Source organism: Penicillium brevicompactum, assembly GCF_028827555.1.
Source record: "Penicillium brevicompactum strain IBT 35665 chromosome Unknown utg000001l_segment0_segment0, whole genome shotgun sequence".
Taxonomy (NCBI): domain Eukaryota; kingdom Fungi; phylum Ascomycota; class Eurotiomycetes; order Eurotiales; family Aspergillaceae; genus Penicillium; species Penicillium brevicompactum.
In genome coordinates, this window is record NW_026623203.1 from 7,119,951 (window position 1) to 7,135,311 (window position 15,361).

General features: G+C 50.8%; 6 protein-coding genes across 6 annotated transcripts; 2 read left to right on the top strand and 4 right to left on the bottom strand.

The window, feature by feature from the left end:
• Positions 1-318: 318 nt before the first annotated feature.
• N7506_002288 (aldo/keto reductase family protein) lies at positions 319-1,409 on the top strand (the record flags this gene model as incomplete). Its single annotated transcript, XM_056951584.1, has 2 exons — positions 319-844; positions 901-1,409. 2 exons carry the CDS (start codon positions 319-321, stop codon positions 1,407-1,409), a joined length of 1,035 nt encoding a protein of 344 aa, XP_056817499.1.
• A 49-nt stretch (positions 1,410-1,458) lies between these two features.
• On the bottom strand, positions 1,459-3,006 carry N7506_002289 (uncharacterized protein; the record flags this gene model as incomplete). Its single annotated transcript, XM_056951585.1, has 1 exon — positions 1,459-3,006. One exon carries the CDS (start codon positions 3,004-3,006, stop codon positions 1,459-1,461), a length of 1,548 nt encoding a protein of 515 aa, XP_056817500.1.
• Positions 3,007-3,447: 441 nt separating this feature from the next.
• N7506_002290 (cytochrome P450) lies at positions 3,448-5,200 on the bottom strand (the record flags this gene model as incomplete). The annotated part of the gene is made up of 4 exons (XM_056951586.1): positions 3,448-3,504; positions 3,558-4,640; positions 4,715-4,912; positions 4,973-5,200. The coding sequence occupies 4 exons, from the start codon at positions 5,198-5,200 to the stop codon at positions 3,448-3,450; spliced, it is 1,566 nt and encodes a 521-aa protein (XP_056817501.1).
• A 476-nt stretch (positions 5,201-5,676) lies between these two features.
• Positions 5,677-7,554, bottom strand: N7506_002291 (uncharacterized protein; the record flags this gene model as incomplete). The annotated part of the gene is made up of 1 exon (XM_056951587.1): positions 5,677-7,554. One exon carries the CDS (start codon positions 7,552-7,554, stop codon positions 5,677-5,679), a length of 1,878 nt encoding a protein of 625 aa, XP_056817502.1.
• A 609-nt stretch (positions 7,555-8,163) lies between these two features.
• Positions 8,164-10,569, bottom strand: vps27 (ESCRT-0 subunit protein VPS27; the record flags this gene model as incomplete). Its single annotated transcript, XM_056951588.1, has 5 exons — positions 8,164-9,038; positions 9,091-9,862; positions 9,919-10,200; positions 10,272-10,404; positions 10,502-10,569. 5 exons carry the CDS (start codon positions 10,567-10,569, stop codon positions 8,164-8,166), a joined length of 2,130 nt encoding a protein of 709 aa, XP_056817503.1.
• A 657-nt stretch (positions 10,570-11,226) lies between these two features.
• On the top strand, positions 11,227-14,571 carry N7506_002293 (putative ubiquitin C-terminal hydrolase; the record flags this gene model as incomplete). Its single annotated transcript, XM_056951589.1, has 3 exons — positions 11,227-11,451; positions 11,510-12,359; positions 12,416-14,571. The coding sequence occupies 3 exons, from the start codon at positions 11,227-11,229 to the stop codon at positions 14,569-14,571; spliced, it is 3,231 nt and encodes a 1,076-aa protein (XP_056817504.1).
• Positions 14,572-15,361: the final 790 nt, after the last annotated feature.

Sequence of the window (15,361 nt, forward strand, 5' to 3'; positions counted from 1 at the left end):
CTAGGTATGAGTGCGGCCACCCCGTCAATCAATCTCCTGCGAGAATATAGCACTTAGGTGAGTTTCATTGGGGTTTCTCTCGAAATGCGTTGCAGGCACAATACGATCCATGGATGTGGCAGAGTGGCGGCTATGTACTATAAGCCGCATGCTAGTTTTGTATGCGGGCCGCTTGTGTCGCCGCACCCCGAGCCCGCAGCCATAGTACTTCCGCATAGTTGGTTTGAAGACATAAATTCTTTCCCCGGCCACATTCAAGAAAAAAAAAAAAACTACTTCTAAATTATCTTGACCTACTTTCCATTGACAGCTTTCATTATGGCATCGGAACCAAAATCCCGCGTCATCCTAGGGCTGATGACATTCGGCCCTGACCCCAATGTCGGAGCACGGATTACTTCCCTTGACGAGTTTGGACAGTGTCTCGATCATTTCAAGTCACATGGATACAATGAAGTCGACACGGCTCGCATGTATCTCGATGAGAAGCAAGAAGAGTTCACTGCAGCAGTTGGATGGAAAGAGCGCGGATTGAGTCTTGCGACGAAGGTCTATCCTACTCAGCCCGGCATTCACAAGCCGGAGAATCTGCGCAGGAAATTGAACGAATCTCTGGCTGCTCTGCAAAGTGATCAGGTGGATTTGTTCTACTTGCATGCTGCTGATCGATCTGTGCCTTTCGCTGAGACCTTGGAGGAGGTCAACAAGCTTTATCAGGAAGGGAAGTTCAAGCGTCTTGGACTGAGCAATTACACCTCGTTTGAGGTTGCGGAGATTGTTATCATGTGCACGGAGAGAGGCTGGGTGCGCCCATCAATCTACCAGGCCATGTATAACGCCATAAGTAAGTGAGCCCTGTGAGCTTCATAACGGCCGAGCATGGCGATTGACTGGATCAAGCACGAAACATTGAGCAGGAGCTCGTTCCCTGTTGTCACCGATACGGACTCGAGATCGTCGTCTACAATCCCCTTGCCGGTGGTATTCTCTCTGGAAAGTATCTGCCGAATACGGAGAAGGAAGTTCCCCAAGAAGGACGATTCAGCGACAAGAACACCACGGGAGAGTTGTATCGCCAACGCTACATGAATCTTCCTGTTCTCGATGCAATTCATACCATCGTGAGGCCCGTTGCTGATAAGTACCATCTGACTTTGCCTGAAGTCGCTTTCAGATGGCTCGCTCATCATTCGAAGCTTCGGCTTGGTCGTGATGGTATTTTGATCGGGGTGAGCAGCGTCCAACAGCTTGACTCAAATATTGAGGCGATCCAGAAAGACATTCTCCCAGAAGAAGTGACCTACGCGTTGGATGCAGCATGGATGGCTGTTAAGGCAGCATCGCCACCCTATTGGCATCTTGATCTGAACTACAGCTATGACACCGAGGCTGCGCTGTTTGGAAAGTGAAGTCGTTTTTCTCATTCAGTTATGTTCTTCTCTTCCGGAGGTCATGACGTTACAGACCGCAAACATTTGTGGACAGAATCTGGTCCAGATCCCAAAGCATCCCCGAAGCGATGAAGTCCTCCCCAAGTCCGTGTGTCAGATTTGAATTCATTGCAGCGGATGGTGCGGCTGCATATTCATTCTCGATCCGAGTCAGAATATCCAAATCCTCCCTCTTTCTTTGACTTTGTATCGCTAGTAAAGCACAAGCACTCTCCCATGTTCTGTCGATTGCGTGGGTTCCATACTCGCTACCAATCAATTGTAGTGTCTGAAAAGATTTTCCAACACGCTGTAGGGATTCTTTGGTATCAATTGCGAGCAACACACAAATGATTTGGAAAGGGACGTTCAAGATGTGCCACCAGGGTAGTTTCTTCTTGGCCATGACGGTCGCATGAGATAGCCCATCATCCACAATTTGCAAGATTTGATCGATGGCTTCTTTTGATATCGTTCGCCCGGCGACTCGAAGGCGACGATATATGCACAGAGAAATATTGCAGCGCTTGAGTTGGACGGCTGGATGACGAGGCCGGAGCTCGACGATTTGAAAAAGCATATTCTCTAATTCCGTGGATTCGACATGATGACTAGGATCAAGGGCGTCGGAGAGATGCCAAATAACTTGATCTACTTTTGTCCAGCCTTCGGATGGGGCAGCATGTGATGCTTCACGAGGAATGACACGGGGCTTGCCATATTCATATGAAATCCAAGTGTTAAAGATTTGAGCGGTGCAATATATCTGCCGTTTCAGCCGGGGGCTGTAAACGCTGTCCGTTGAGTCCTTCGAGTCGCCCGGTTGCGGGTCCATGTGTATATTGACCGTCTCAATCATGTGCATCAGTGTACAACTTGCAATCCATGTTGCATTAGGTGAACTGTTGAATCGAAGGAATAAGACACGAAGAAGCCATGCAACGACATGGTTCACAGTGGGTGGTTCGAACGTTGTGGTGTATTCGAGACTGGCGCGAGCATTCTGTAGAATCTCCTTCTCCAAGTCGGCATCCTGGTGGCTAAAGAGACAGGCCAAAGCTGCAATTCCCAGAAGCACGGAATTCATTGAACTATTGGGGACTTCACCGGATCCCAGAGCGGCTGTTGCTTGGTCAATCATCTCACGCCCGAGAAATGGGTAGACAGGTTGGATCTCCGTGAAATAGATGTCTGTCAGCTGTCGCATGTGTTCAGGGCTCAAAATCTCAACCAGAGGCCTTGTTTCTTGCATGTACCGGGGTTCTTCATGCAGACGAAAGTTCCAGGAGCACAAACGGGGACCGATGAGGGATGAATCGGACCAAAGCCCGAGTCGCTTGGCTAGTACGTCCCCAGAGTTTAGCTCAGTTTTTGCTGCGTCTTCTTGCCTTGGTGTCTCGTGGGCTGGACTTTTCTGTGTTGTGAGGCGCTTGTCTGGGGTTCCTCTTTTGGCGTGCTCGTCGTACAAGCAATTCTGTGTTGCGTTGGAGCAATTTCGGCAGGGTGTCTGACCATCGCATCTGCGTTTCTTTTTCCTGCATCGGAGGCATGCAACGTGGGTTCTGTCTGGTGGCATTGTGTATGATATGGAAGGACTGGATGTCTGGTGAAGGTGGAAATTGAGAGTTCCAACTCCGCACTGCGTTTAGTATGCGGGCTGTTCCGCAGCCAAACCAATTCCAACGTGCAAATAGCCTTGGAACCAGCAATAATATTAGAATAAAAATATCTCCGGTGGAAAGATATAATTAATTGAAAGGTTATAAAGAACAGATTTACTGAGAAATTAAAAAATATTTGAATATTTCCTCGCTGGTAGTATTAATGAATATCTGGTGCGGGATCTGGCATAAGAACGCACTCCCCCATGCCATCACTAAGAACAACAAGATCTGTAATCGTACAGTGAGGACTGTGCCCCCTTTTTGTAGCCTCGATATGCTTAAGCTCAGGGCTGCCACTACTGTGTCGCATTGGAGAAAAAGAAGGCACATAAATCGACGCCATCATTCCGAAATCACGAACGAACTTCCCAGCGCACCGTAGCTGGCTGAATGGGGCGCGAGAAGAGTGACTAGATTTCCGAGTTAGCGACACGGAATACCGTGATATGAGAACAGAGCATACCGAATAGTCAGTCTCAGGGACACCCTCTTTTCCTTCGACATTGAAAAACTTGAACTCTCGCACCAGCGTGGCAACGATCACCTCAAGATTGAGATAGGCGAACTTCTCCCCAATACACCGATGTCTACCCGCTCCAAAAGGCAAATAGGGACTGCGTGTTCCCTTAGAAACAGCCCCATAGCCATAATCGATAGTATCTGTATCATCCTCAATCTCGACACGGGTCTCCCATCGATGCGGATCCCACTTCAAAGGATCTCGGAAATACCGTTCATCTCTCGCAGTAACACCCGGTGAAGAGAGAAGGGTGTGGGATGTTGGGACAACATAGTCCGTACCAGGGACCGGAAGCGGATTCTTCACCTTTCTCATAAGCGTGTGGATAGACGAGTGAATACGCAATGTCTCCTTAATAACGTTGTGGTGCAGAGGCAACTTGTCAAGATCCTTGTATTGCAGTGGTGGAAGATCGGCACCCAAGTTCTGGATCTGCTCTTGGTAAAGCTTCTCCGTCATCTCTGGTTCAGAAGCTAGCCGAAGAAGAATCCAGCAGCTAATTGCGGATGAAGAATGTTGTCCTGCCATCAGAAGCGTGATCATCATATGTGCGATCTCCTTGTCTGGGATAGGGGTGCCATCGCGATAAGTGCTATTCATGAAGTTCAAGATCATGTCTGTGCCTTCAGTGAGATTCGCCTTTTTGGTGGACTTGCCCTTGGACAAAGCGTTACGCCGAGTCTGAATGATCTTGAGATAAATCTCACGCATTCGGGAATGAGCCAGATCACGCTTTCTGTTATGCGGCAAAGGGGCCCAGGGTATCATAAAATTGACAGGCGAGAATCCGAGATCGAGGTCGTGGAGGAGCTCCGCAAATTCAGTGGTAAGCTTGGAGCGAACCTCCTTGCCTTGCAGGGTGCGAGCAGCCGTGAACAGGGTGATCTCGCTCATTACAGCCGTCAGATCAATGATACCGGATTGACCTTTGAAATGGGATGATCCTTTGACGTAGGAGCTTGTTTCGTCGGCGATAAGGGGAACATATGATTCCAGAGCTGTGGTGCTCAGGCCATGCTTGATGAACTAATAAATAACCAATGTTAGCATTTGATACCACGTATCAACCAGATCAACCAGGTAAATAGATGCACTCATACTTTCTTCTGCTCCATTAGCTTGGAATTGGGACAGTCGTAAACAACATCAGATCCGAAGACGGGGGTTGTGAGTTTGCCGTAGACTTCTTCCGCATTCACGTCTTTGAGCTTCCCATTGAGGATAAACTCATTGCCTTCCACGCCGAGGTAAACAGTCGTCTTCTTCCCGAGTAGAATGAATGTGAAGATGTCTCCATACTAGAAGTAGTTGTGAGCATGCTTTCTGTAAGGGCCCGTCCATCACGGCAACAGACATACCTTGGCACGAGATGCGAAAAAGAATTGATAAGGATCCATGCCATATGCAATTGTACTTCCAATGAAAGGAACCAAGTGAAACACCACGGGAGGTTCCTTTCTGTTGTAGAAAACCAGCTGGTTGACGACATTGGCGACGATGGCGACGACAATGAGACTAGCCGTATAGTAGGCAACACGCAGAATTTGGCCTGCAACCACAGGCGCCAGTAAAGTAGCCTGATCCATGTTGAGTGGGAAGGTGGCTGAGATAGGCAAAAGGGTAGTCCCCAGAGGTCTTATAGTTCGGGTTCGGGTTTGGCAAATCAGGCGGGAGGGATTGGCGCTGAATCATCGAAGTCAGACCATACCCGCCTCCCCGGATCTCACATCAACCGAAAGACATCGGACCACTCCCAGGCAGCCAATTTGTTTTACGATCGTCCCGTTTAATGCATGAAATTGGCAATGCGGGGATGTCGGGTCTGTACATGATGTTCAATAAAAGGATCAGTCAAGCTTGGAACGCTGTTGGCTGTATGCAATATGATATGGCATTGGCTGGCTAGAAGAAATATCAACAGAAAGGGAAATAAGAAGATAATTATGTTCAGTCTCGCAACAGATAGAGTAGAAGAGTAAGCAGCATGCCAGTAACGCCGAACTGTGAAATGAAACACCGTCATGAACGTAAAGGGGTAAAAAAAGGGTGAAACAATAATGGACTATCCATGAATGGCGACTTCTCGGCTCTCCCACATCCGGCGGATCAACAAGGCGCTATCGTGGGCCTGGAATTCCTCGGCATCATTATTCTCACCACTCAGATCGCGCGAAGCTTCTGCCGAGGTGGAGAGTATGCGGTGTGATGGGTCATTAGACCTGGGAGGATTCGCTGTACCTGAAGGGGTGGTGGGATCACTATTCGTTGAATCTTCGGTGGAGATTGGTTTACGTGGCTGAGCCTTCAATGGTGGGCTCGAGCTCAGCTGGTTCGGACGTTTTCCGTTCTGTAGCAGAGGCAAGGAAGGTGCTGACTTCACCGGCTTGCCAAGGTCCGGGCCCTGAGATGCTTTGTGGGCTCGGGCAATGTGACGGAGGCGAGAGAAGCTCTGCGCAGTAGGGGACTGGAAACGCCGCACGACGGTTAATTCGAGAGAGGTCTTCTCGTACGCCTTGCGGATATGACGAGGTTCGCTATCATGCCCAGCACCGCCAACTCGGCCATCGCCATTCAGTCCTCGTGCGGCATCATAAGTGCCAGCGCTAGGGCGTTGGTTGGCAGCAATAAATGTCGGGTCAATGGCAGAAGGCGACGCTGCTGCTGCCACTCCATGGTTGTCTGGGGGAGAATTATTGAGTGTGGCTGTACGTTGGAGCCAGAGCTTCTGCTGGGTGCGCGAGGGCAGGTCGGCGCCCCGGGGGCGCGCAGGTGAAGCAGTAGATTTACCAGCTTTTACGTTAGGCGAAGGTGGTGTTTGTGGGTGGTAGTGAGGAAGGAAGGAAGAGGGCGTATTAGGGTCCGAGTCGGTTCGCGAGGATGCTTGCATGCTGTTCTTGTTGTTCATAATGAATCTTGAGACCCCACCTTCCATTGAAGACGAGGTTGCTTGCGGGTGAGATCCCGGCATGCTTGCCATACTCGTAGTGGAGAATGTGCGACGAGCGTTATCCTGGCCAGCGGCGAGGTTGAGAGACGCACTACTGCGCGACGCGGGATGGGTGTTCTTGGTCTCTGGCTTCACCATGGCTGAGATGGAGGACATGGCAGGAGGTGCTTTAGACGAATGTGAAGGGCTTAGAAGGCGATTTGCGATGTCGCCTTGCTCAGTGTTCTGACTGGACTTCTCGGCCTCGTCTGCTGTGTCTTGATCCTCGTCCTCGTCGTTGTCATCCTCAGCCAGCTCGGCGCGCTCTCGGGCAAACTTATGGGTAACGGACTCGGGGAGACTTGTCGCACGAGGCATTTGAGGGTAGGGTCGTTTGACAAAAGTAAGATGATCGACGAGGACAGTGCTGTTGTCTGCGCTGGGATTAGATGGCACGACAGAGTTGCGCCTCGTACTTTCGGGTGACTGTGTAGTATCTTCCCACTCCGTATCGTCTGTTTCGTCATCACCCAGCTCGAAGCCGACCGTCTTCTTCTTTACGCCGCTGGACGTCGGTCGCTCTGTCACCAAGGCTTTCTTCCCAACAGCCGACGGGTTCCGGCGCAGCACAGGAGTGGAATAGTTCCTCTTCATAGAAGGATCGGTTTGAGGTTCTCCTACTGCGTTGTCCCAGCGGATATGTCCGCCTTCTTTTGGGCTTGCTATTGGGGTTGCGGGTGCCGATTTTTTGCGTTGATGATGTCGTCCACTGGTCTCGGGGCCTAGTTGGAACCGTTGGAGTTTGTTGAAGTTCTTGTTGGTGGAAGGGTTTCGATGATGATTTCGGTGAACGACATGGGCGCGGTGAGGCTTATGATGCGCGCCCGCCTTCTGCGCCTCAGTCAACTCGTTGCTATTGGCACGCGTGACAACTGCGTGGGAGGACACTGCACGGCGAGCGAGACCGGGGCGCTTGACAGGGGAGGATGTATTAGAGGTATTAGAAGTAGGCATGGCGGTAAGCGGAGAGCTCCTGGGGGAGCCACAGGCGGGTGATCAGGTATGCCCAAGCATAGAATGTGGGGATTGGCCGAGGCAAGTTGGTCAAGAGGTCTCACGGCAGATCGGAGATGCAGGCAAAAAGCAATGAGAATTCAATAATTGGACACCGGCTGCGTTACACCAGCTGTCGCCAACCAAAAAAGGTTAATATGAAAGGAAAAAACTAAAACGAGAAGAGCAAAGTGCTGAGAAATCTGTGCGAATTGCAGTAGTGAGGATGAGAGGTTGATCTCGCTGTCTTCGGCGATTAGTTAAGGAGCTGTGGGGTTGGCACCTTACAAATGAGGCACGAAGACTAGCGCCTCAGGCTTCACACCAAATTTAGAAATGACTTCATTTCCCGAAGTCACAACTATGGAATACTCTCTACGGAACTATCCGTACTTTACTCCGTATCTATGTGCTAAATTATGATAAGTGTTAATTTGTACGCTTAATTACTTTCAATCACCCGCTTCGAGCTACGCATTCATTCTGCTAAAAGTCTTCAGGTATCATCAGGGGGAGGCGGGAAATAGAGGATAAGGTAAAAATCGCAGGGAATGCCCAAAGTGATGAATGCTACAGTTCAATCAAACTTTCCTCTACCACTGGTCGAGGAGGTTGCTGATAAGGTGGCTGGCCGGAGGTCTCGGGTGCATACGTCCCCGGTTGGCCGTCGCTCGTCGGAGGGTAGGCAGACGGCACAGTGTGGGGAGGCTGTTGAGGTTGTTGAGGCTGTTGAGGGTGAGAAGGGTAATAGTAGGATTGACCAGGCGCGACGGTTGCCTGCTGATGAGGTGCCGGTGCGTTATTCGGGACAGTGTATCCCTGAGGCGGCCCATAACCAGTAGAGGGGTATTGCTCGGTCGGGGATGCCAGGCCAACAGGAGGTGCGCTGGGCTCATATTGTGAGTCTCGCCGCATGATAGGTGATGGTTGGTACGAAGCTTCTGGGCCTGGCGATTTTACCGAGTTCGGACCTTGGGATCCTGCATAATGTTGACCCGGAACACTCGGTGTCGGGCCAGTGGTATAGTGGTTGGGAACGATGTTGCTGGGCGAAGGGGAGCCCAGAGTTGGATAGGGACTTGCACCCCAAGCTTGGTTGTGGGACTCGTTTTGTGGGGCTCCAGGCTGAGGCTGCGGTGGATAAGCAGAACTCTGAACTGCGCTGGGCGGGCCTTGGTATCCCTCGTTATTTACCTGCGGCGCATACATAACATTGGGCGGCCGGGAGGTGTCCATTTGGTTTCCATAGTAGAAATTCTCGGCACCCGATTTGACATCAGGAGCCTGAGGGAATCCGGGTTGGATGTGGGGATATTGAGCGGCCCCGGGGATCGCTCCATAGCCGATATTATGGTTGGAATAAGCATTGGTGAGACGTTCTTCTAGCATTCGATCATAGTAACGAACAACAGTGGAGAGCTTTGCATGCAGATCCAATAGTGTATCTGTATACATTGGTTAGCGATTGGTTGAAACAATCGAATGAGTTCAACTCACCATGCTTGCTCATAGTCTCTCCATAACTCCGAGCCAGTTTTGGCCTGAGTGTGCCGATACTTTCGTAGAGCTCCTGAATCTGTGGCTCCCTGAGAATGGTTCCCGGAGGTTGGTGCTGAAGCCTGTCAACCAAAGTGGAGAATAGGTGGATGTTCTCAATTTCCACAGGAGTTAACTCATATGGGTTCTTGGGAACAGGTGCAGGCGTGCTTGAAGAATCACGCGACACGAAGTTTGAGGCAGGGACATTCTTCAAAGCCGCAGCATGTTGCTGCTTGTGTTGTTCCATGTCCCGGAGAGATGCCTCAATCGCGGCCTTCAGGTCTGCATCCTCCTCTTCCCCGCTGTCTGAAGGTTCGGGGATTTTGGCAGGTTCGGGGACGTTCCCTGTCTGGGGTACAAATCCAGTGGGCCCTCTGCCTTCGGCTTCGTCAAGGCTCATTTGTAACGCGCGGCGCAAGTCGTCATCAAATCCAGTATCTGCTTTAGCAGCACGAGGTTCCATAGAGTTGGACTTGCTGATAGAGTTGTTTTTGAAAGCTGAGCGATCCATAAGCCCGGGTGGCGCAAAGGGTTTGGAGGTCAATTTGGCGTGGCAGCCATCATCGACTCTGACCGGCTGTAGAATGCCGAGATGTGGCAACGGTATCATTTTGCTAGAGCATTGAGCGTCGAATACATTGCCACAATTGCGGCAGTGATGCTTTCGATTCATAAAACTAAAAGCAGTCCGACATCGCATGCAGACATCAGAGTCGATCCACTCGGGAGGCTATTGGGAGGTCACATGTAAGTATTCGTCTCGCAAGCAATTCGGAAGTTACTCACTGCACTGCTCTCAAGCATACTACCGCTCATTTCTGTCTTGGGCGGGAAGCGGTAGCCTTCGCTCTGGAGCTTGCGGTATGTCTCGCCCAGATATACCAAATCCATGCGACCCTGCGCGGCCATAGCCCAATTTTGGATAAGCTCCAACATCTTTCCCTGGACGTCGGCATTGAGCGGCGCCCCCTCAGATTTGAGAAGTGAAACAAGGTTGTCCATGAACTCGCGCGAGGCGATCTCGGCCAGGAAGTGGGTGCCTCCGTTTTTGACACATGTATCCGTTAACTGTACGCAGACATGTCCATCAGTATTTGTCCCCAAGTAATTTATATGAAGGGGCATTGCGAGTCACTCACTTTCAAGGTTGCGAGTTGAATGTTGGGATTTCTGTTCTCCAGTCGTCGTTTCAAAGACCGCATTCCATCTTTAGGCTGAACACTCTTCGATCGTAGCATGTCTGATATTTCGAGGTTGAGGGCAATGTCCTCCCTAGAATCCAGTGAGTCGGTGTTCATACATGTGAGGAGACCCATGTACATAGTACCCAGAATATAGGTAGAATGACACCGCGACGATCTTAACTTACAGCGATGAAGCTGTCGCCCGCTCGATTTGCTCGTCGAGCGGCGACGCCGAGGAGAACCAGCCAGCCATGGTGGGGGTTCCTTACAACTGAGTCGCGCGCGATTTCAATTCGGAGCGCACTGAGACAGCAGAAGGCAGCCAAGACACTTGTAAATGCAACGAAAGCGGTGATCAGGCTGATAAGTTGAAGGAGGAGCTTCTAGGCACCTGGAGTGATTAACTAAGCCCCTGGCGTCATAGGCCGCGGAGGCGGTGAGACACTATCATCTGCCAGCAAAATGTTAGTAAACAACAGCAATCCGAAATGGTTATGCGCTTCAATGATAATACTTAGCGCAGTTTTTACGACAAATAAAAACATCAAATTCGTGGTCAATCTTTCAAAACATTTTGACATAGATTACTCCTCTTTTTGTCTCATTTGTTCCCAATGTAAGAGAATCAAGAGATACACTTGGATACAAGTCCGAATAGGCGGTCAGAGACTCGACACCTAAAGAGGAAAGCGGAACACCCCGGTTGGCACTATGCTCTGATACCCCAGAGGCGTCCCGCATTACGTTCCTGGATTCTGTCCTCTTTATTTTGATCTGTCTTTCGTTACATTTGCTTGCTTGGACTTGGCCTTTTCTTTGACAGAATCCTTGCTATCTGTACAGCCTGCCCGAGTGCCTTGCTTTTCTCGGGGTTCGACCATGCGCTAAGTCTTATCGCTGCCTGGATACCATGTCCTCCGATGCGGCAACATTACCATCTCCACCAAGTATGCCACCGTGGAAGGACACTCAACGTCCTTACTCGGTGGGAGACACCATGCATTCCAGTGGCTACGGAAGTAGGCCAGTCTCATATTCAAAGGGCTCACTGGCCAACCCGCGACGGCCTCGATTCCCCAATATCAAAGACCTGCAGGATCAGGCTGCTGCATTACATGTGAACGACACAACACCGGTACAAATCTACCTTCAATTTATAGCAGCCTTTGTGAAGCCACTGACAGCATGTTTAGCTCGCTGTGCTCTTACTTACCGCCGCCGAGGCAATTGACAAGGCCAGGAACCTTGTGGAAGACTATCCCGACAAAGCTTACGTCCACTACCTCCGGGCCTCTGAGATCACTATCAACTTGATTCCTCATCACTTGGACTATCGAACGACGGCCATCCAGCGTCCTGACTGGTATAAGGAGTTCGCCGATCTGATGAAGGCAGTACGCGCCAAACAGGGCACTATGGATGCGATCAAGAAGGCAATCATCGAGGATAACCTAGCCAGCAACATGCAGCCGACCGGCTCGTTTGGATCTCATTCACCGGAATTACAATATGCCGTCCCAAGAGGCCGCGAGAATCGAGGATCAGGAACGGACTCGGTCAGAATGCCAAGTCCAACGCAGTATCAGAGGATGCCTGACCCCAATGTACATTCACCACCGTCCTCTGTCACATCAGATGATGTTCTCGCGCAACGTTTTGCGAAACTTAAGGCGTCACCACCTGCAAACCAATATGAGATGGGACTAAATGCAGGTGGGCCGAGGAGTCCGACGATGGGATCTGCAGCGCAGACCCCACTTCATCCGTCAAATGTATCTTCGGGTGCGCACGACTCTCCACCGCCAAGGCGACCCATGGGACCTCGCGGGATGGGTTCCTCGTCCAATGTACCCACAATACCACCCAAAGTTCCCCTCAACACGACGCTTCCACGAGCTCCTGATCCAGCCTACAGTCCTATCTTTACGGCACCCCCAAAGTCCACATCAAATCCTCCGAGGTCGTCATCAGACAGCACACGCTCAGGAAATCCAAGATATTCGCAATACAGCAACTCACCTCGTGTCAGTCCGAATCGAGGGGGTTCGATGAGAACCCGTACAGGTCCATGACGCCCAATGGGCTTAATTCGGCACGAGAAACACGGAGCAGCTCACCCGACTTGCCGTACAGTACAACTATCTCTGCTCAAAGCCTGTTGGAAAACTTGCGCAAGTATAACATACTTCTCATTGATGTTCGGCCACGAGACCAGTACGACAACGGACATGTATATGCGAAATCCATCATTTGCATAGAACCTGTGGTACTGAAGGAGAATGTCTCTGCGGAAGAGCTTGAAGAGCGACTGGTGGTTTCGCCAGAGCACGAGCAGGTTCTGTTCGAAAAACGGAATGAATACGACCTTGTGGTCTATTATGACCAAAGCGCAAGTTCCGTGAGTTATCTCGCCGGCTCACCAGTTGGAACATCTGCTCCCCACCTGAGGGCGCTTCATGATACTCTCTATGAGTTCAATGCATACAAGCCTCTCAAAGCCGGTCGGCCTCCTGCTCTTCTGCTGGGTGGATTAGATGCCTGGGTCGATCTTCTTGGGCAACATTCGCTCGCTACATCTTCCACCGCTGCTGTCATGAGCTCTCTGCAGGCCAGAAAGCCAGTCTCAAGACCTGGTCGACCCCTAGGTCGAGTACCCACCATGGTCAGTGCGAATTCAAGTCTTGAAATTCGAAAGAGACGACTGCGCGAGTTCACCCCTCTAAACTCGAAGGAGTTATCAGAATGGATGGAAAAATCCAAGACCGAGGAGATTGATACAAGCAATTATGATGAGGAAGACGAGGAGCCGGAGGCGACTTCTCAAGAGCCCACCACTCCGTATGTCCATACTTACGAGGCATTCTTCCGACGATTCCCAGAAGCCCATGATGTACAGCAGTCCATGACCCACCCAGATTCACGTCCTCCCCCTCCGCCTGTCCACCCTCATACCCAGTCCCAACCCAAACCCCAGTATCAATCACAGTCTCATGTCCCAGACTATGCTGTACAAATGCCCGTTGTTCCATCTCGACCGCGCCCAGCGGTCGCTCGCCCGAGTTACAGTGGTGTCTCTGATGGCCGGCAGAGTCAACCACATCTAGAGCGTCAGAATTCGGCAAACAGAACGGCGCTCTATGCCCCCACATCTCGTCTAGATCGCATGAAGCTTCCCCGGACTGGTTTGACCAATTTTGGTGTCACATGCTACATGAATTCCACTATTCAATGTCTCAGCGCAACGATCGCGATGAGTCGATTTTTCATCGACAATCGGTTCCGCTACTATGTACAGAAGAACTGGAAGGGATCGCAAGGCGTCATGCCTGGATTATATGCAAACCTGACTCGATCGTTATGGAAAAATGATGTGGAAGTCATCATGCCAACCTCCTTCCGCAATTTCTGCGGGCGCCTGAATCGCGAATGGGCCATCGACCGCCAGCAAGATGCCAAGGAATTCTTTGACTTCCTAGTTGATTGTCTCCACGAAGATCTCAACGTCAATTGGCAGCGGACACCGCTACGGCCGCTGACGTTCTCAGAGGAGATGCAACGAGAACGGATGCCGATGACTCGAGTGTCCCGCATCGAGTGGGATCGATACCGCCACCGTGAAGAGTCTTTCATCTCATCACTTTTTGCCGGACAACATGCCAGTCGATTACGCTGCACCACCTGTCGACAAACGTCGACGACTTACGAGGCATTCTACAGTATCAGTGTAGAGATCCCACCGACAGGCACTGGTGATATCTACCAATGCCTCCGCAGCTACTGCCAGGAGGAGATGCTCAGCGGCGACGAAGTGTGGAAATGTCCTCACTGCAAATGCAAGCGAATGGCCACCAAGCAGATCATCATCACTCGCGCGCCTCAGATCCTCGTCGTCCATTTCAAACGATTCTCCGCATCCAAGACCCAAAGCGCGCGAAAGATCCACACCCCGATCGAGTTCCCACTCCACGGACTCCGGATGGACGATTTCGTGATTTCGCACCCGGCTCCCCCGGAGTCTGGGGCGGTGGGGGCGACTATCCCGCCTTTTACCTACGACGCATTTGCGGTTCTCCGGCATCTCGGCTCTTCCATGGGTAGCGGGCACTACGTCTCGTTGGTCCGAGATGCGGAGCGGTGGCGGAAATTCGATGATGAGCGGGCCACCGACTTCAACCCCCGGGATCTGCGATCGCGTGACCGGTTACAGAATGAGCAGGCGTATATTGTGTTTTATGAGCGAGTTCCAGCGAAATAAGCGTTTTGTTTGCATGAGTTATGTTTATAGAGAGTACATTAGCCTATACCACGTATACACCAGCCATCTTTGCTACTGTGCCTATCCAAAGCTGTCTTTTGAAGTTGCTTGGTATGTCTATGCCATTTGTAATAGTAATACTTATTTGCCAGCAAATTCATGGGTAAACCTTGGAAGTGTGTGTTAACAGTGTGCTTTACAATATAACCCCAACTGGTACTTTCGTTAATTCCGCCAGCGGAAAGCGGATACCGACGGCGCTACCCGAAGATTGAACCCCGAGGTTACGGCTATCGTGGCAGAGTGGCCAGGCAGTTCGAAGTGTTCGATCTGTTACTTTCTTACTTTTCTGACTCCAACATCCCAGGATGATGTGGCTCTCTTTTCTATACTCTGTAGAATTCAAGAGCCCTTACTATAGTAGATCCCGTAACATAACTAGCCAACTCACCATACATCGTACTACAGACCATCGGCTAATAAGCAGTCTCTGATTCGCCGAGAGACTATACAATGTATGCAGCACTGTACCCCCCGTACACACCGTAAGTGAAAGGTTGTAGGCTCAGTCATACGCCGAAGTCTGTATCACACATAGACACACTGTGAAGCAGAACAGCCTATGGCGTGCCTGATAAGGCCATTACTCACGGGTCGAATTCACGGCATCACAAGTCCATGGTACCTGGGCCCCACACCCAAAAGACCGCTAATTTGCACGTACCAGCTACATGTCAACTTCGGTTTCCTTTTTCTCCTTCACCTCTAATTATCTCATTGCACTTCACTT